General features: G+C 39.7%; 1 protein-coding gene across 2 annotated transcripts in view; it reads left to right on the top strand.

Moving 5' to 3' along the window:
* LOC135111007 (putative neural-cadherin 2) overlaps window positions 1-20,668 on the top strand; it is a 240,977-nt gene that overhangs the window by 187,974 nt on the left and 32,335 nt on the right. For both annotated transcript variants that reach the window (XM_064023860.1, XM_064023869.1), the window contains one exon: window positions 7,755-7,931. In XM_064023860.1, the coding sequence (XP_063879930.1) occupies window positions 7,755-7,931 (177 nt within the window). The remainder of the gene's footprint in view (window positions 1-7,754; window positions 7,932-20,668) is intronic.

Raw genomic sequence — 20,668 nt, 5'->3', positions numbered from 1 at the left:
AGAATTTAACCTGGTACTTCGTGTAGCTTCCATGCGACAACGGTGATGATGATGATGATGATGATGATGATGATGATGATGATGATGATGATGATGATGACGTTTAAAAAGAGTATAAAATATGTCATAAAACAATGCGAAACTTTACTTACGAACAATATAGACCTGAGTTATCTATAATAACAACATCGCCAACTTACTACTACACTCAACAGCAAAATCTAAGTTGATGGTTCTAAAAAGGAAAAAAAAAAAGATAAAAAAAAAGAAAAGGAAAAATATGCCTTTCATTACATCACCACATATGAATGATTTCCTGCATGCCATTTTTTTTCCTTTCTAGTTGGTTTTTGAGGCAGATATTTCTTTTTTCCCAACCCTCAGTTATATGGCGAACGGAAAACAGTAAGAATTAATATTTGCCGTTGTAGTGTTGTTGGCAGCCTGGTTTACTTTTGTAGTGTCCATCATCACTTTTTTTTTTTTTTTTTTGAGATAAGGGAAACAAACAGTGGCAGAGAACGACGACTTAAAGGTATGGTGTTCGTAAACTTAATCCACATTTGGTGAGTGTTGTAGCTCATAGAATCAATAGTCACTCTGTACGTACTATACATATCCTTTATTTGTAGCTATCATAGGGAGCTCCACTCGACAGTGAAATGTACACACACACATAAACACACACACATAAACACACACACACACACACACACACACACACACACACACACACACACACACACACACACACACACAACTAAAGTAAGCAAATCGTATTGATTATACAGTGTGTCCCAGCATGTCCATGTATACAGATAAAAAAAGAAATGAAATGAAAAATAAACCGGATGTAATATGCATAACACACACGTACACACGCCCACACGCTCCTACACACACACACACACACACACACACACACACACACACACACACACGCACACACACACACACACACACACACACACACACGGAAGCACCAGCCCCAGCATCAGGCATACATATATATTTGCCAAAGGATAACGCGCCTCTGAAATCCGCAGATGCGTAGTAAACCATCTGTACTGTCCGCAGCTATTCTGTTACTCTTTTTTTCCCTTTGTGTTTTATTCATGCTGGAAAAAATTGGAGGAAGGTGAGGTTGGCTATTGTACCCGGGAAAGATTTATTTCGAAAAGTTCCTGCAGTGGGTCTGTAACATGTTTTCGGACTATACATACATATATATATATATATATATATATATATATATATATATATATATATATATATATATATATATATATATATATATATATATATATATATATATATATATATATATATATATATATATATATATATATATATATATATATATATATATATATATATATATATATATATATATATATATATATATATATATATATATATATATATATATATATATATATATATATATATATATATATATATATATATATATATATATATATAAAAGAGAAAAAATGAATTGGCACTATAATAAAATACATAGATAGAGATATTCACCAATTATAAAAACAAGAATATAAACAGAATTTTTGGTATGTAAAGTAAATAAAGGAAAAATGATAAAAAAGAAAGAAAATTACCTCCCACTAGGATATGAAAAAAAAAATTATAATAACAAATCAAACATTCCTACATGACAGCAAAAAATATTAAATAAACAAATAAACAAAATAAGAAAATAAAGAAAATTAGTCGACAAAAGTTAGGCAATGATAATAACAATAATGCAGACATTGCATTCGGACAGTACAGTAAGGAAAATAAACACAAAGTAACAAAAACAAAGAAGATTAGCCTATTCACCACTTTATGCAGAAAAAAAAGTCAGACAAATTCAGCATTAGTAACAGAGATAATCTAAGCATAATGTTTCGGCAGCTTACGTTGATTTAAAACACTCATAAGGCACACCACCTTGATCCCTCAGCGCCACACGAGTGCACGTCCATAGCAGGAGGGAGGAGTGGGCGGCCCCAGCATGGCTCACACATGGCTTACTATAGGACGTGATCCCAACAGCACGGCGAGCAGTAATAATCACTTTATTCGGAAATACGTATAGCTACCAATCCCTCTCCCCAACCCGCCAGCATCACACACACACACACACACACACACACACACACACACACACACACACACACACACACACACACACGCGACGGAATCAGATTCAGCCACTCCAAACACGATCTTTTATATGATTGAACAGAAAACAAATTTACTTCCCATTACGAATGCAGTTCAGATATAATAATTTGTATGTAACTTATGTACATACAACACACACACACACACACACACACACACACACACACACACACACACACACACACACACACACACATCGTAAATAAGAACTCCTGGTGTTATTGTGTATAGTGTTTGGGAAGCAGTAGTAGTAGTAGTAGTAGTAGTAGTTTTAGTAATAACAGCAGCGACGAAAGTAGCAGTAGTATTCTTTAAATTAAGAATAAATGTAAATAACTTGATAGTACACGATCATTATTTTTCATTTTCTACTAATGCTGCTGCTGCTACTTCTACCACCACCACTCCTTCCCAGGGAGCCGTAACTTTCAGCAGGCGAGCAAGACAGCCCTTGGAGACACTGCTTACAAAACTAGTAACAATGAGGCGAGAAAATTGAGACACAACGCGGTATAAAGACTTCCTCGACATAAGGCGGCGGCAGCAGAGCAACGACAGCCTACGCTTCCTCCATCATTTTGCCACATTATGCATCAAATGAAGATACACGATAGAAAAAAAAATATTACTGCTGAAGCCGAGGGAGGAGGAGGAGGAGGAGGAGGAGGAGGAGGAGGAGGAAAATAAATGAAGGAAAAGGAACCCTGTGAAAAGTACCTTCAACATAGTTTTTTTTTTTTTTTTTTTTTGAGAGAGGAGATGGAAAGATGTTCGCCGTCCGTCAGAATCATAATACGTTCACTTAAGCATCACATCAGGAAAAATTTGAGAAGCATGAGATTCGAGGAGCGAGATTTTGCTGGCCGGGTGCCTTGATTTCACCACTGGAAAGCAGACTTCAGCCCCGCGTTTGGGCAAAGAACTCCTAGGTGAAAAAAAAAAAAAAAAAAAAAAACAGCCAGTCGCTCAAGTGAGGTCTTTGCTGCATTGAAATTTTAGCATATGTTGCATAGAGTTACATTAAACAAACTGCCAATAACTTTTTTTTTTTTTTTTTTTTTTTTTTAGGAAATTAAGATGAAGTAAAGTGAAGTGATTAAAAAAATTTCTTGCGTGGTGCCACAACAACTAAGGTCATATGGCGCCGAAATATGAAACTGCATAAAGGTGGTAGTAAAGTTGAAATGAGATAAAAGCAACACAAGAAAGGCATTGTTCAAATAAAAAAAATAATAAATAAATAAAATAAAAAATAAATAAACTAAAAACTACAAACTAAAAGAGCTGTGATTTGAATGTCCTAATTTCAAGTGAGGCGATGCTGAATATAAGTAAAAAAAAAAAAAATACACATTTTTCACAACTCACACCCTGGGCATGACAAAAGTAGGTACGCCAACACCTGCAAAACGCGATGAAAAATTTATACAGGCAAATATCCAGATATCGATGAAAAATAAACTAAGCAGTTTGTTTACGATAGTTTACGATAGTGTGCTGTATCCATATGGCAATTATAGTAAATCATAATTATATTCTTATTGTTTACAACCTTTGAGCAGGTCGGCGATACCGTATTTATTTTTATTTGCACTCTCTCAACCAGAGCTAGATGTTAACATAATCCATGAATACTTTATCCCTCCACTCATAGGTTGACGCAATGAATGAGTCTCGTGGATCTCCAACATTACACATTTATGAACAGAAAGAGTTAAGAAACATCTCAGCAGACGTGAACGCATACTAAAACATTTTTCTACTCTACTCATCACAAGTGAAGCGCCGTGTTAACTGAAAAATGTACAAAGACACGGGCACGCGACACCACTGCTCATAGAGAGGAGGAGGTGCGTAGGTGCGAGTCCAGGTCATGTAGTAGTCCATCTGACACTGCTGGCCACTTGTCGCTCGTCAATATGAAGTCCAGTTTGAGTGCACCAGTGAACACAGACCCAACGAAATTCCTGCCGCTCGACATCACGCGTCAAATTTTGTCCAGTCTGATGCCACCTTTACTTCCCTCAGCCACCCTAACCCTCTCTCCCCCCCGGACACCCTTGTGGCCTATATAGTGGAAGTTATTGGAGCGTTCAGGACAATCTGGCATCTCGAGGACCTCCACAACAACTCAGGCCGCTTCCATTTAGCCTCCTGCACGCCCTTCCTGGCCCATACAGAAACCATATATCTCCCCACTCGGATAGAGATTTTTTTTTTTTGTTAGCCTTTACGTAGGATTCTCTCTCTCTCTCTCTCTCTCTCTCTCTCTCTCTCTCTCTCTCTCTCTCTCTCTCTCTCTCTCTCTCTCTCTCTCTCTCTCTCTTTTATTTACACTGGATCACAACAAGTAAGTATTAGAGCAAGTTACATACAACATTATATAGTTAAGAGTAACTTTAAATGACTAAAGGAAACATTATTAATGTTTCCTATCTAAAAGCCAAATTCAGCGTATATAATTTCATCCCTGCCAGCACAACAGCCAGTCATTTATCTGCCTTTTGAGCCCCTGCAGGGTGGACACTTTCAGGTCCACCTGTGGCTAATAGAGTGTTCTGCCAGCCAACGTACGTGTTAGTCTCTCTCTCTCTCTCTCTCTCTCTCTCTCTCTCTCTCTCTCTCTCTCTCTCTCTCTCTCTCTAGCCTGACGTTTAATAGTTAACTTAATACATCAAAACTGTGAGCTAAATCCTTGCCATACTGAACACCTTGGCAAAATGATGGCATGACACTTGTTGCTTTATTCAAGTAAACATAGATGATAATGTTGGGGAAAACCTTCAAGTACAGCCGTTAGAAGATTTCAGTTAGTCGACCACTGACACTGAAGGTGGAGGTGTTTCTCAAAGACCCGAATTCAGAGATGCTTTGCTTTCTCACCACGACTATTTTTAAAGACCACAGAGATGATTAGCTAGTTATGAAGACTGTTTACGATTTTAAATAATGAAATCTTATAAATCTTTTATCAGAACCATGAAAACATCCTTAAAAATCTGTGGAGCTTCAACTAGAAGAGCCTTTTTAAAGTAGTGGAGGTACAGCGCAGAAGTACTGCATTCATAATATGGTCAAAAATTGTACTCTCACCGTGAATTTTTCTAAACCTGAAAAAAATCGTAGCAGTCAAACATCGAGCAAGCGAGTAAAAATCTGCAGAGTCTCCAGCCTGCAGTTCCTTCCCCTCGGCTTACCTCAATGGTGCGTCCCACAAGCAGACGAGGTTGCCACTCAACGCCGCGACTGGTCGAGGCTCCCCCAATCCCCCACCCACCCAATCCCCTTCCGCCTCATTGTGTTCACTTCGCCATCGTCCATCTCCCAGGCTATCTCTCCATCTCCACCTTCTGAGCCATAACTCGCTTTATGTTTTTCCCATCAGGCGAAAAAGAGAAAAATACCACCCTCTCTTGCTGCTCATTAATTTTATCTTCCTCTTCACTCCCTTCTCGCCCAACCCATCCCTCTTTCGGTAAGTCTTCTCCGCCAAAATGAACGGTGCATTATTAGGCAGGAAAGCAGACCGCTGCCTCGACGCCCGCTGCCTGCACTTCCTCGCCTCATGAACTTTATTGTTTTATTGGTAGAGAGGAGTATTACTTCTAGTAAGTGCGAGTTTACGCTATTTTACAATATGCTGAGTTTAATTAAATTTTTCTTTTGTAATTGGAGTTTATGGACTGATTTTCTTGATTTTTTTCTTTTTGTTGTTGTTGTTGTTTTCTTCACTGTGCTGACCAAGAGTAATGGCCATATTGTTGTTATCAATATTATGTTTGTTTTATTTACTTATATCTTCTTATCGGAGAGAAGACACAATCTCTCTCTCTCTCTCTCTCTCTCTCTCTCTCTCTCTCTCTCTCTCTCTCTCTCTCTTCCTTGAAGACCATCACACAGTACCACACACAAGAACACAAATGTGGAAGCACACCTAACTAGTAATATTGTATTTCCTCCCTCTTATGACTTGAACTGTTTCAAGAGGGAGGTTTCAAGACATTTATCCTTCAATTTTCGATGATTCTCTTGACATCTCTTTTGGCACTGGCACCTCAGTGAGATTTTTTTTTCCTCTATTTCATCTCTTTTGGCCAATGACCCTCTTACATAAATAAATAAATAAGTAAATAAATAAATAAATAAATAAATAAATAAATAAATAAATAAATATATATACTCGTATATATATATATATATATATATATATATATATATATATATATATATATATATATATATATATATATATATATATATATATATATATATATATATATAAACACATTTTCTTCCCCCCCCCCTTTAACTCCATCTTTTAAATCACTACCACCACCACTGCTGCTTCCCCCATTAAGTCTCGCCTTCACGACACTGTCCTTCAGTATCGCATGTATTTCCCGGGTGTATTTTTCCCTACTTATATTACCTCGAATAACGTGCCATCCCTTTCCTTACGAGCAGCACGTCGGAGAGCACGTATATACGAGGCGAGGTCTGGGGTCGCGTGGTGTCGCCGCCGGAGGTCCAAATTTCCCTTTATGCCGCGCTGATCTTCACTGAGCTGCTCGCCATTACGCTCAATCCAGGCGCATTAGTCGACCTTTACGAGACTTGGGCCGCGGAAGGGGAAGGGGGAAACACCAGCCATTGAGTCATTCCCTGGGAGACCAAATGTTATTCGCTTGCTGTTAGAAAAGGGAGAGAAAACTGGAGTAGTGTGTACGTGTGTCGAGAATAGACGCCAGTCATTGAGTTATTCCCTGGGAAACCAAATGTTATTCCCTTGCTGTTAGAAAAGAAAGGAGGGGAGAACTGGTGTGTGTGTGTGTGTGTGTGTGTGTGTGTGTGTGTGTGTGTGTGTGTGTGTGTGTGTGTGTGTGTGTGTGTGTGTGTGTGTGGAGGGAAAAGGAAAATATTTTTGTAATTTTGTCGTTCGAACGACAAACAAATAACATTTTTTTTTCTAATATAACTTTGCGTTTTCGAGTAACAGATACGTAGGTGCGGGTGTGGCAACTCATTTCCTGCCTCATTTTCGTCGTTCCCACTTCCTCGTTGCGCACTTTAATCTTTCCCTGCCCAAAATCTCTTTCCTCGCCTGTTTCCCTTCCAGTGACGCGGCTTGGTTTAACTTCGCAGTTGATGTGCCCAGCGGAGTTCACTTTCCCTGCCTTCTCCCTCCACCTTCAACTATGACCAAAATCTCCCCCTAATGCTAGTTATTTTAAAGTTCAGAAAAAAAAGTAGTTAATTATCGAGACTCTTACTACTTAATGTCATTCATCTTCATTAATGAGTACTATAAGTGTCTTTCAGAAAATGCTTAACATTCAGCAAGACGTGAAGCGAGCCTGGCAATGAGCAACATGAATGACGTTATCAAGCATCAAACTGTCAGGTCCTCACTCACTCTTTCCCTCGTTCCGTCGTACATAATATTCTTCTATGCTAATTTTCCTCGCCCTTCTGAGTCATTCAATCATTATGACTGAAATCTCTTCCTGCAGCGATCTCTCTCTCCTCACCCTGCATCTAACGTCCCTCCCGTCTCTTCCTGCCAGGGCCGCGGGGGGTGGACGGACTCCCGCCACCTGGACGCCGCCTGGGTCTCCGTCAAGCTGAGAGACGTCAATGATAACCCTCCTCAATTTCACCGCCCGCATGCACACGTCACGGTACGGGAGGACGCCGCCCCTGGCACGTTGCTGGCCGCCCTGCCCGCCCACGACCCAGACATGGTGAGTGTGTCTGTCCATTGCTCTCTCCCAGCCCTGCCAGCCATGGTGAGTGTATCTGTCCATTGCTCCCTCCCCGCCCTGCCAGCCATGGTGAGTGTGCCTGTCCATTGCTCCCTCCCCGCCCTGCCAGCCATGGTGAGTGTGTCTGTCCATTGCTACCTCCCCGCCCTGCCAGCCATGGTGAGTGTGTTCATTGCTCTGTCCCCGCCCTCCCTATCTCCATCTAATTTAGGTTCATTTTCCTACAGGCGAGAATGAAAAAAGAAGCTCATATACATCCACACCCAAATAACCTCATTAGAAAACTCATTCTCATGAAAATATGACGGAAGCATTTTTACTCCTGACTACTTTTTACGCACTACTGGAGGCGAAAATATGCCTTTTAGTATTTATACCACACTGGATAATGCTAAGCCTGTCCTTACCGCGGGTATTCATCGCAGGACAGGTAAAAGTAATCCATCCCCTGCCCCCCCGGCAATGATGCAGCGAATCAATGAGTTAAATCAAATTAAAGCGAATCAATGATTAGAGAAAAAAATGCGATCTATCTTTTTTTTCATTTTTTATCAGTACTTTTTTCATTCAAGGCAGCACCATTCCCGGATTTCTCCCAAGATAAAGACTGAAATAACGAGGTGTGACTTCAGGAGTGAGCGCTCTTGCTACTCATTATACCTGGTCTTTCCTGCTGCTCTCTGCTTACATTGTCACAATCCAGGCGATGATCTCGCTATTTTGAGAAATGTTCATCTTCATTTTATATTTCTACTCTTCAGTGGCAATTTACTTCTTCTTTTCGTCAAAATATTATCGCAAAGAAAATGTTTGCACAATGATAAGCAATGGTAAAAACAAAGATATCAGGAGTAACTCAAGCGTGTTTCATATGTTCATTATAAAGAAGACTCTCATGAAAACACAATGACACCGCTGAACAGAACATTAAGCGCGCGGTGAATCATTAACACACAACATGGCCCTTGGTGTTCATGTGGGGATGAACACACACAAAACATCCCCGCGAAATCCTCTGCAGCTGACATCACCAGGTACCAGCACCACCAGCACCACCACCACGGCTACCAACACCTCACTTCCATCACTCACTCACCACACGCGCCACGATCATTACCACCATTAATCACTAATAATATTACCATCAACACCGTCATTTATTGATGGAGTGAATGCAAGACGAGGAAGACAGAGACGCCATGCTGTACCTACGTTGGTGATGAAGGAGAGCGAAAATGGTAGTGATGAAGAGATCTGGGCGGGTGAAACTTACACATCGGATATTAAACTCATAGTATAAAATCGTCTTCACGAATGTTAGTCGAGGATATTATTGTGAAAGGTAAACTGACACCACTAATTAAGACCTATCATTGAGAAGTAACGCTCATAACACTCACCAGTGTCCTTCCTTGTGAGACCACGGATTCCTTCAGCCTGAAATCCACACCAAGTGAAGTTTCAGGCCAGCTATTCCACTTTCTATCGACCACCACGCACTCAGCAATACGCGACCTCGAACATACACTAACCACAAGTACTTGCTTTTTTCGAGCGTCATTATTGCAGTACGTGGCAACCCGTTGCTGTCTTAGGCTCATATTTTGAAATGCTTTGCCTTCTCACCACGAGTATTTTCAAAGGCCACAAGATTATTGGCCGTGTTGTCAAGGATGATCTCTTGTTAATAATGTAAAATCTTGTTCATATGTCACTATAACCATGAAAACACTCTTAAAAACCTGTGTAACTTCAACTAGTCTCTTGTAAATTGTGGGAGTGGGGCGCATGAATATGATCCTTCTGCGCATCCCCTCTTACATCACTCATCACCATGGTAACGAGATCGAAGAAAACGTGTTGTTATTTCAGGGTGGACTTAATTTTGAGTGCGCACATGACTATTTTGTCATGGCAATAATGCTTATATTAACATAAATATAATAAACTTACCGATGGAAAGTTAGGTTTTATGGAGGAGTAAAACAATAAATAAATAAAGAAAGAAGGAACATGGTACATTCATGCCAGACCAGCTACAAGATCGACTTGGAAAAAAAAAAAAAAAAAAAAAACAGGCTCCTCACAGTACGTTGAACATGTAGTAGAGTTCTCGAAAATATGTTTATCTTGCTGAGATTCACATGCAGTAGGCCGTCAACGTTCCTGTACACACATACTCCTCCCCCCTCTCTCTCTCTCTCTCTCTCTCTCTCTCTCTCTCTCTCTCTCTCTCTCTCTCTCTCTCTCTCTCTGTCTCAACACAAACTTTCGTATAGTGGCATTTTAAACCCTTCCTTCTATTTCCTCGTGATGCGGGTCTTGGGATCTTGTAAGGGGTGGTAAAATGATAAGATATTTGGACGCAAGGTGAGGCTATCCTGGCCCACGTGCTGACACTATCGACACCATTACTGAGGAACTTCCAAAGTAGAGATGTATTATTTTCAACAGAACAAGTATTATCTTCCTTTGCCTCATCATGTAGTCGTTAGTAGAGGCGGTAATGGCCACGTAATTACAATCAGAAGCCATTAAACAGAGGTTTGGTGTGGCTTGTAGTATCTCCCTTGTTTCTGGCATCTGTCACCACCACTATTCATATTCTGTGCCCACAGCAGCATTCTGCAACGATTCATTACCATTTAGTTTGTTCCTCAGACATATCAGCCGTTTTCTTGGTATGTATTCCCCTAAAGTCCCCAGTAGAGGCTGCTCAGCCGCTGATATGACTACCGCCAGCAACTTCAGCATGTGACGTCTTTATTGCTATAATCCACCTCCGGACCCAGAACACCCAGATCATGATCCAGATCACTCAGATCAGGGGAAATCCAGATCAAGATGTAAATAGAACACGGGCCGCGCGGCCAGATCAGTGATCTGAAAAGGATCACAATAAAAAGAAGACGCCTTTACTGTCTTGTTCTACATTTCTCCACTTCTTCTGGTCCCCGGCACTTCTTTTCACGTGTATATGTACAAGTACCTGCAATGCATGTAAAAATTGACGTCTAATTTTACCATTTGTTAAGAGCATTTATCCCGCAACTCCTGCAGAAGGCCAAATGGGTGGGTGGTACGGGGGAAGGAGGGGGCACTGAAAGGCACTTAGCGGAATGAGAGAGAGAGAGAGAGAGAGAGAGAGAGAGAGAGAGAGAGAGAGAGAGAGAGAGAGAGAGAGAGAGAGAGAGAGAGAGAGAGAGACGGACGGATGGACGGAGGGACAGACAAACAGGCGGACAGATAGGCAGACAGAAATAAACACGTAGACGGATAGACAGGTGGACGAATGGAGAGAGAGCCAAATGGACAGACAGACGGGTAAGCAAAGACAAACAAACAGGCAACTACTGTAGACAGGCAAACAAGAAGAAAGACAGGTAAGCTTAAAGACAGAAAAACGAAAAAAAAAAAAATGAAAGAGGAGAAAAAAATAACAGACAAGTATCGAGTTGAAGCCGGGACAGATTAAGGAACGAACACACACACACACACACACACACACACACACACACAAACACAGACGCACAGTGCAGTAAGTTGATTAAATACATAAAAAAAAAAAAAAATGTATACACATGTGGAAGTATATCTACAGAAACTGGGGAAAAAAAAATTGCACCTGGTCCTGATGAGATCACCGAAGCTGCGTCGCGTCAGTGTGAGATGAACAAACGCTGGGATCACGTGCTCGTCCTGCAGCGCCTGTGATTATTAGGAATGTTCTTTTCTTTTCCTCTTTTTTTTTTTAATACTTACAATATGCTGCTTTATAGACTATATTGTGATTACTGTGAATATTTTTTCCTTTCCCTTTTCTTTTTTTTTATTTCTTTCTCTTTTTATTCACACTTACAATGTACATACGCTATTGTGTTTACAATGAATATTCTTTCCTTTCGTTTTTCATTTTTTTTTACAATGTTCATACCCTATTGTCTTTACTATGAATATTTTCTTTTTTTTTTTTTTTTTTTTTTTTTACACTTACACTGTCCGCTTCATATACTAACACGACAGCATGAACAATGATAGCTACGTTTATTGAAAGTGAACGAAGTATCGGATATGAGTCTGAGTATTATACCCATAAGACCCGAAGCACTAGGTACCCTCCCAAGTCTATATTGCTGGGAGTCCACGCATTCTTGGATTATCGGTCTGCCTCTTTCTCTGCCTGCCTGTCTGTCTTTCGTTTTTTCTTTTGAGCATTTCACAGCGATTAAGGGAAGTTTTGTGGGTAAAGCCAACTGCCCTTACGACAGAAAATTCGATAAACCACACTGAAAATAGCAAGATAAAAAAAAATAAGAATTACATCTCTGTCAAAAGTTATCAGCACAAAAAGAAATAATGCAAGAGGCGGGAAAGGACGGGCTGTTACTACTACTGCTACTACTACTACTACTACTACTACTACTACTACTACTACTACTACTACTACTACTACTACAACTACTACTACTACTACTACAAGTGATGCTACCAAATTTAGTTTCATTATTATTATTATTATTATTTTTATTTTATTTTATCTATTTATTAATTTTTTTTTAAGCGAGGTCATCATTTTTATATTATTTCTCCGCAATGCCGAATAGTTGAACGTCCCTTAAAGGTCTCCCTCCCTCACGTCTTGTTATTCACCGACAGCATATTCATATACTGATTTGAATCTTACATGCATACCAAGCAAATCTCTCTCTCTCTCTCTCTCTCTTCTTTAAACGACGTCAGGGTTCCGAATGTTCTCTTTTCTTCACCATTTCTTCAAAAATCATGGTCCATATATATATATATATATATATATATATATATATATATATATATATATATATATATATATATATATATATATATATATATATATATATATATATATATATATATATATATATATATATATATTTTTTTTTTTTTTTTTTTTTTTTTCGTTACTTTTAATTTTTTGACAATTACCTTTTGATCATTTCCTAAAAGCATCACCACGATACTGTTATTTTCTTTTCATCTCTCTTCAGTGAATGTCTTACACATCGTGTTTTTTTCTACCCGAGTACGAATTACACCTCAGGCCTGAATGTTCCGTGTGAATGAAATCCACGTGAGAAAAGAAAAACAAAAAAGCTTATCAGATTTTTTTCACTGCTTCTCTAATCTTATTTAATAGGATCAATTGTTACACTGGTCTTTTAACGTCAGTGCCAACTCACTCGCTGATATTCTTGTTTCTCACCACTTTTATGCAAAAACACACGCACACATATTTACTCTTGTCTTATTCATCTTGGTCCTCACCACTTCTGTTCCTCGTAATTTCAGCTTCCCAGAATTTTTTATTTTTTTTTCTTGCATCCAGTGGCTATAAATGTATTAAGGATAAAAGCTTCCTGTTGGCCAAGAAATGTAACACTACGAATGGAAAAATAAGTAAGAAATAAAGTTCTGTAAAATGACCGATTTCCATCAAGTTTTGCCTGGCATATACCTGCTTGTCCCGTTGACCAATCAGAACTGACGGAGTGCATGGAAATGTCCCCTTGCACTTGACTTCTGGAAAGGAATTATACCAGAAGCCCAACGCCGCCGTACATCGAACAGAGCATTGCATGTTTTCATGGACCAATCATTATATAATTTTTTCACCTGCACTTTTGTCCAAGAGCTTCACAACTCTGGTTACAGTTTTCCACCCTTTTCGTAACAGCTGTAAATTCGTCTGTGTTGCAACAGTTTCGTAGAAGAGCAATCAAAAGAAAAATCATACACGTCTATTAAAGCAAAAACCTCTCACAAAAATTAATTCAATACTGTGCCGATAAGTTTTCCACCAGGTATCCTTTAAAACTATTCAGCGAATTGTTTGTATGATAGCTCACCGCCATCAATGATTGCTACCTGTGTGCCATCATAAAGTCAGCATGACCTTCCACATTACCCGCCTCCCAACTGTAAGAGACTGTCAGTGAATCCCCACGATCCTGTCCTTGTTTTGTACGGGTAAACCAGTCTATAAGATTCTTTTTTTTTTTCAGACAGCCTTTATTTCTGTCCGTCCTTACCTTTCGCGAACAAAATCCTGACTGTTTCCAAGGCATTCACACAACAATAATTGGCGTACTCTTCAAAGATAAAAAACACAAGAACATAAAAAAAAAAAAATCTGCATGTGGCAGTCCCTTTATAAAACATGCTTACCTATTTTCACCTGTCATCCCCATCCACAAATTTGTCTGATCTTTAAAAACTCCCTATTGACTCAGCACTAACAACCTGACTGCTGAGTCTTTTCCATTCATCTACTATTCTATTTCAAAATACGGAGAGTCGGGACTGGTGGACGGAAATTTTTTTGCCTAGGTTAGTGTGTGAAGTAAGATAAGCTCCATTTTAACACTCCCCGAGCTTTGTTGTAAAATATAGCCATCCATTCCATTGTCAGTCATTTATCAGCCCACACGCCTATTGATGTCAGTGTCCCTATTTCCACACACACACACACACACACCGCCACTACCACTACCATCAGCACCACCACCACCATGCAAGGAAGGCACGTCAGATGTGTCATTGTTCCCGTCTCCTAGGCACTTAAAACTTTCCTCCACCAGATCCCATCTTCTCTTGGCTTCCTCTCTCGTTCCCTTGTTCCCTCCCTTCCTCCCTTCCTTTCTTGCTTTCTTTGCCCCCTTCCTTCTTCCCTCCCGGCGGTGTCCGGCAAGTCAAGACTCTTCCCGTGTGTTCTTGGATCACAAAGTATTTCGTTTCCTTCCACTTGGGTTGAATACAATCACACATCTTTCTCCCTTTTGTTGTTTGGTATTGCGTCGCCGGACGAGAGATGTATTCCCTCCTTTACTCCTTTGCCCGGCCACGCTTCTCGATAAGGTTTGTTGCCGCCACGCCAAAACTGTTTCCTGCTGGACGCCATAAACAACCCAGAAAGAGAGAGAAAGAGCATTCAAATAAGAATCTTAACACATCGCTGTCGTTAATCTCTTTCTATGATGCTGACTTTTTTACAAGTAAATTTATGATGCTAACGGGCTTTAAAGGTCAATTTAGAGCGAGATTCAGCGAAGCAAGTGGAACTGCACTCAAGTTAACGTTATTACAGCTAATAACTATCACTTTAGGAATAATGAAAAGCCTTTAATATCTTAATTCGCTCTCGCAGTATGCAATGAAACAACTAATCTCGTGTTTCCTAAATGTCGTGCAAAAAAGAATATTGCTTCACCACATATACATTTCCGCGTTGTGTTCCTAATAAACACAGCTTGGACAAAGATGCGCCAGCAAAGACGTTATCATCTGGTTCATACAATTAGCATGCATGAGGTGGAAGCGTTCTCAGCTGGCGGAAATATGTCACTGTGCATAACCTGACGAGGCTCCCACGCCAGACAGAGGCAAAGGTGTAGCCAGGCAGCTCAAAATATACAAGCATGAGGAACGTGATTATACAATACTGATGTGCAACAGTGTGTGTGTATTTGTGTGTGTGAGTGTGTGAAAGAGACCGTCGTCTAGCGCTAAGACGTGTGTGAACTGAGGTAGGCGTTAAGAAAAATCCCCTGTTCTGCTTACCTTTTTACAACATGAACACTTTGATAACCCTTTCAGTGTTATTTGCCACATCTTTCCTTAATCACTAACCACTCTGAGACATGCACCCTTGTTCTTAAACCACCTCCAAAGACTGTAGAGGCTAGAAATTGAAAAATGTGTTCTTTTTTATCCCCTTCTTTCTTGTGGATGTTTATAAAACTTACAGGAATTGCTTTTTAGTGTTGAATTGTTGCTTCTAACTATACAATAAACAGTAAGGCCATGTGTGCTCTAGGTGGATTTGAAATTAAAAGAAAATAGGAAGAAGTTGACGCCAATAGGCAGTTGTATATCGGACGAGTGAACAGGACATGCGAGGACTGTGAGGTTTATGAAAGTGTAATGAGTGAAGGAGTTAATCTACTTGACGCTGTACAACGCGACAAGGAAAACTGGGCAGTAAGAGGCTTGCCACCAACACCAGCATACATGTCTGTCTGTTTATCCTTCCATCCTCCTATCCATCTGGTCCCTCTCCTGTCCACATATATCTTTCATGTATCCGGTTGAATTTCTTGAGTGCTGCTCTGCTACTGAAATTTAAATCAGGCACATATTATTTGCTTTTAGTTTCTATCATGTCATTTATTTTTCCTCCTGTCCATCTATCTGGTTGCTTGCCTGTCATCCATATATATTTTCCACGAATCTGAGTTCATTTCTTTGGTGAGGTTCTAATGGGGAAATCTAAAGCAGACACACACGCCTTGCTGTCTGTGGCTCTTGTTTTTAATTCACGCCTTTTACATGCGACTCATTTTACTGTATCATTAATGCCTCAAAATGAAGGCGAACAGACATACTGGACAAGAATCTTTCATGATTTGCTCCACTTGTGCTCATCCGCTTCATTACATTCATTATATGATAAATGGATGACGAAAGCAAAGAAAATCAAAGGAAGAGAAAAGAAGAAAAACATCATAAAAAACCTACTGGTCCTTACGAGGATGTTTGTGACACACAGTGCTATCTAAATTAAAAATCTTATCCATGCCCCCACTTCCAATATAAGAAAAAGTGTCGCAGATTCATTACACCTACAGATAATTAATTTACTGGATGTTTCTCAGGTATTGGAAATCGCTGATCATGACTCTACGTTAAAGAAAACAAATGGGTGGGTTGTGGGACATGCAATGAGAGTTTGTGGGTATCAGGCATCAGGGCGAGGCGAGAAAGATGCGGAAAGAGTCCACGGAAAAGTGAAATGAACGAGAAAGAGATTCGAGAAACGTTAGGAGGAAAGCATTAAATAGAACGGCAGGAAGAAAAGGTTGGCTGCGGGAAATTAAGATTGGTGGACGGCGCGTGCGAGGCAGCAAGGCGCGGCTTCCATACACCCACTGAGCCATGTATCTGCAACTTACAGGAGTAGATGCCACGCGTATAACACACACAAAGCCGCTCTGCCATGAGTGACACGTGGCAAAAGTGAACCAGAGTTCGACATTTTCCTTCCAGAACTTTTCCCCTCTGGATATTTTTCCCTCCTAACTTATTCCCCCCCTTTATTTTTTTCCTCTCCCAGGGTGTTTCCCCAGACGTTTTTTTTTTTCTCTCTTTTATTTATCGAACGATTCACGTAACTTTACGTAACCTAAATAACCTTTTCTCTGCCATTTGGCACGTCTTTGCTTTATTACTATTTTATTTATTTATTTATTTATTTATTTATTTATTTTATTTTTTTTTATTTATTATTTTTTTTTTTGTTCTACAGCCACCTCCAAACACTGTACTGGTTAGAAGTTGCAAAACTTATTCTTTTTATCCCCTTCTTTCTTGTAGATGTTTACAAAGATCCCTTACAATCCTCTTCGTGTTGTAAATTGTAACATAGCGGCCAGTATTCTATCATCAAGACCATTATAAGAACGAAGTTATCCCAAATGGAGAAATATTTGCCATAGAGAAAAGTCTGTCACGGGAAATCTAAAGCATTATTAACAATTATTTCGGTCAGTGTTCTACTACCAGTGCTATTGCGAGGAAGAAAATGTGCTAAAGAATAAAAGAAATGTCAAAGGCAAGGAGAAACTGTCAGTTGGAAATGTCACGAGGGGAATGTCTAAAGGGAAAGGGGGACACGGCGGTGCTTCAAGACTCGCGGTGTGGCGGTGACAGAACCAATACCCGAGCATTCCTCTCTAGTGCCTCACATAATGCAGCCCATTGCTTTTCATTTTCCCGATTAACGAACGCGTTCCCACCACACACACACACACACACACACACACACACACAGACACACACAGACACAGACACAGACACACACACACACACAAGCGCGCGACAAACAAAGGCTGCGGTCCCATCATTTGTTTGCACATGAACCACAAAGCAAAATAGTAATACCACAAGTTTCAACTTCAAGGCCTGAGATTCTATGTAATGTTTCTCGGTGTTATCATGAGCTGTGTGGTTGTGCTAGTGGTAGGTACAGTGTGACAACTGTGTGGAATGTATTGTTAAATCTGGTTACCCTCGAATGAACACACACACACACACACGCGCACACACATACGCAAATAGATAAATGACTAAATGAACAAATAAATGAATAACTGATTAAATAAATAAATAAATAAATAAATAAAAGAACAAGCCAATGATAACGACGAAGAGGACGAATAAACGTAAGACCAGGAGGAGGAGGAGGAGGAGGAGTGAAGGCTGGCCGAGAACACAAGTAATGAATGAAAAAGATATTTAATTGCCGATTACCATTAAAAAAAATAAATAAATAAAAAACGTGTAATAGCAAAATAATTCCAGAATGAGTTGGATGATTTAATTCTAGCGGTTTCCTGGAACATGGCACATCAAAAAACTTTTCTCAGTATTATTGCCCTACAGTCTGTCAATCGTGGAGATACTCGCTGCATAACGTCGGGGAGTGTCTGGCGATGTCACAGGGTAACTGGAAATAACATCAACATCAAATCAGCCAACCGCAATATTACCGTGAGTGCTGTTGGCTCCCGCAGCTGATATTTCGAATTTGAGGTTATTGTTATCATTGAATTCAGAGCAAGTGTCTTTGTTAAATTGAATGCCACTTTTTCCATTAGCATAAGAAAATAAAATTTCGCATGTATTTATCTGAGTGTTCATGTATTCATAGACTTATTGCGGGTCTTTTCATCATGAGTTTCAGCAACATTTCACAAAGCGATGCAACAATGTCTGTGTTGCATGAATGAACCGGAAAGCTTCTTGTGGTCGCAGAATATTCTCCTCTTATTAAATGAAAAATGAATCACAATTAATAACGATTCCGTATTAGAGATGCAGTGCAGCAATCAACGGAGAAAAATTACAGCTGAAAGAACATAAAGCGGGCTGCATGCATGGAGAGGAAGCGAAGGATGATAAAGGAAGGAACAAAGAATACCATCGCTAAGAGAAAAATAGTTAATAAGCTTTCACAGTGATAAGAAAGGAAGTGGTCGGGAAGGTGAAGGGAGAACGACTCGGCATATCCGGTAGATCAATAAATAAATAGATAAATAAATAAAGTAAAAATAAAAACACATATACATCACCAGAAAACTAATGGCAGATGAGACAATAATATTTCTCCCAATAATTAATCATTTCCTTCTTTTCTATATCCTTACCCTCCAGCCTCACCATACCATAACAGTATTTTTTTTCCTTCTTTCCCCCCTCAATTTCCAACCACTTCCTCCTCATTCCCTTCTTCCTGCTCCTCCTTCATCGCACACCCTTCCCTCTCTTGTTTTCTCGTAAATCTATCGCCGCGCTCGTATATCAAATGGGAAGGAGGGACCATGAATTTTATGAAGGAGCGAAAAGGCTGCGGAGACGAGGAACTGTCTAAGGCCTTTGTTATGGATCAGGTCGCGGCCCACGGAAGCTGCCTGCAGAGAGAGAGAGAGAGAGAGAGAGAGAGAGAGAGAGAATGTTTTATGTTGTGTCGCACTGCACTGATACGTGTGTGTGTGTGTGTGTGTGTGTGTGTGTGTGTGCCTGGTGGCACTGTGGTGACAGTGGAGTGGAGTGGAATGGAGTGGAGGTGGGAGGGGAGGGCGGGGTAGAGAGGGAGTGTGGCGTGCGGGGCGGCGAGAGTAGATTGAGAAACTTGTATGAACGAACAAACATTAAGTGAGATGAATGGAAAACTCAAAGAGGAATTCCGGGAAAGACGTGTTGACTTCTGCCGCGGTTTTGTTTCCCTTACGATGAACAATGTGTGGAACAGAAACACATTCGGGCCAAACGCATGAGGAGAATGAGAAAAGTTGATGTATATACGTATTTAAAAGGCTTTTACTTTGCACATTTTTCTTACTTTAATTTCAGAGAGAACGAGAGAAAGAGAGAGAACTAGTGCTTACATTGACAAAGCAGTATAAAAAGAGAGAATAAATAAAAAAAAAAAAAAGGCCAAGTTCTCTATATAAGTTTCCTTTGGCCAAATAGACGAGACAAGGAACTGCTGCTTTTGAAAATTATTAAGGAAGTGGAACGCGAAATAATTATCTCATGAAATTTATGCCTATTGACTCTTCCACAGCAAGAGTTTAATATGTGGAATCATGATTACACAATGCTTGGGTAAGAAAGAGAGCCATATGGAAACAGGAATTTCTTTCTTTCTCTTTTTCTTTTATCTTTTGTCGATCTTTTTCTTTCTCTCGTTCTTTCTTTCGCTCCTTTCTCTTTTTTTTCGTTGTATCTTTGTTTTTTCTTTTGTTTCTCTCTCTTCATTTTCCTTTCTTTTTTCTTTTTGTTACGGTTAATATAAAAACGAAATTCTTTAAATGAATATATACAAAGTTCTTATAACGGCTACTCCGAGTTCCTTTTAGCCTACGCACTTACTCTTCCTGACCTCCGTCACCTACAGTACGTATTTCTCAGTAATCGCAATAAGGAAGGCAATGGGCAGTTTGTTGGTTTGTATTAATTTTGTGAAGGCTTCAGATTTGATATAATTTCACTATAACAGGAGATTTAATTAACCAAACTTCAGCATCAGAGATTAAGCTATCATGTCTATAGAAACACAGAAATATATTTTGTATAATAAACTACTGAGCGAAGCGTGCAGTGAAATGATCTTTCATCAAATA

The sequence above is a fragment of the Scylla paramamosain genome, chromosome 2, assembly GCF_035594125.1.
Source record: "Scylla paramamosain isolate STU-SP2022 chromosome 2, ASM3559412v1, whole genome shotgun sequence".
Lineage (NCBI taxonomy): Eukaryota > Metazoa > Arthropoda > Malacostraca > Decapoda > Portunidae > Scylla > Scylla paramamosain.
The sequence above is the reverse complement of the archived record's forward strand: the minus strand, read 5'-3'. Positions and strand labels throughout refer to the sequence as shown.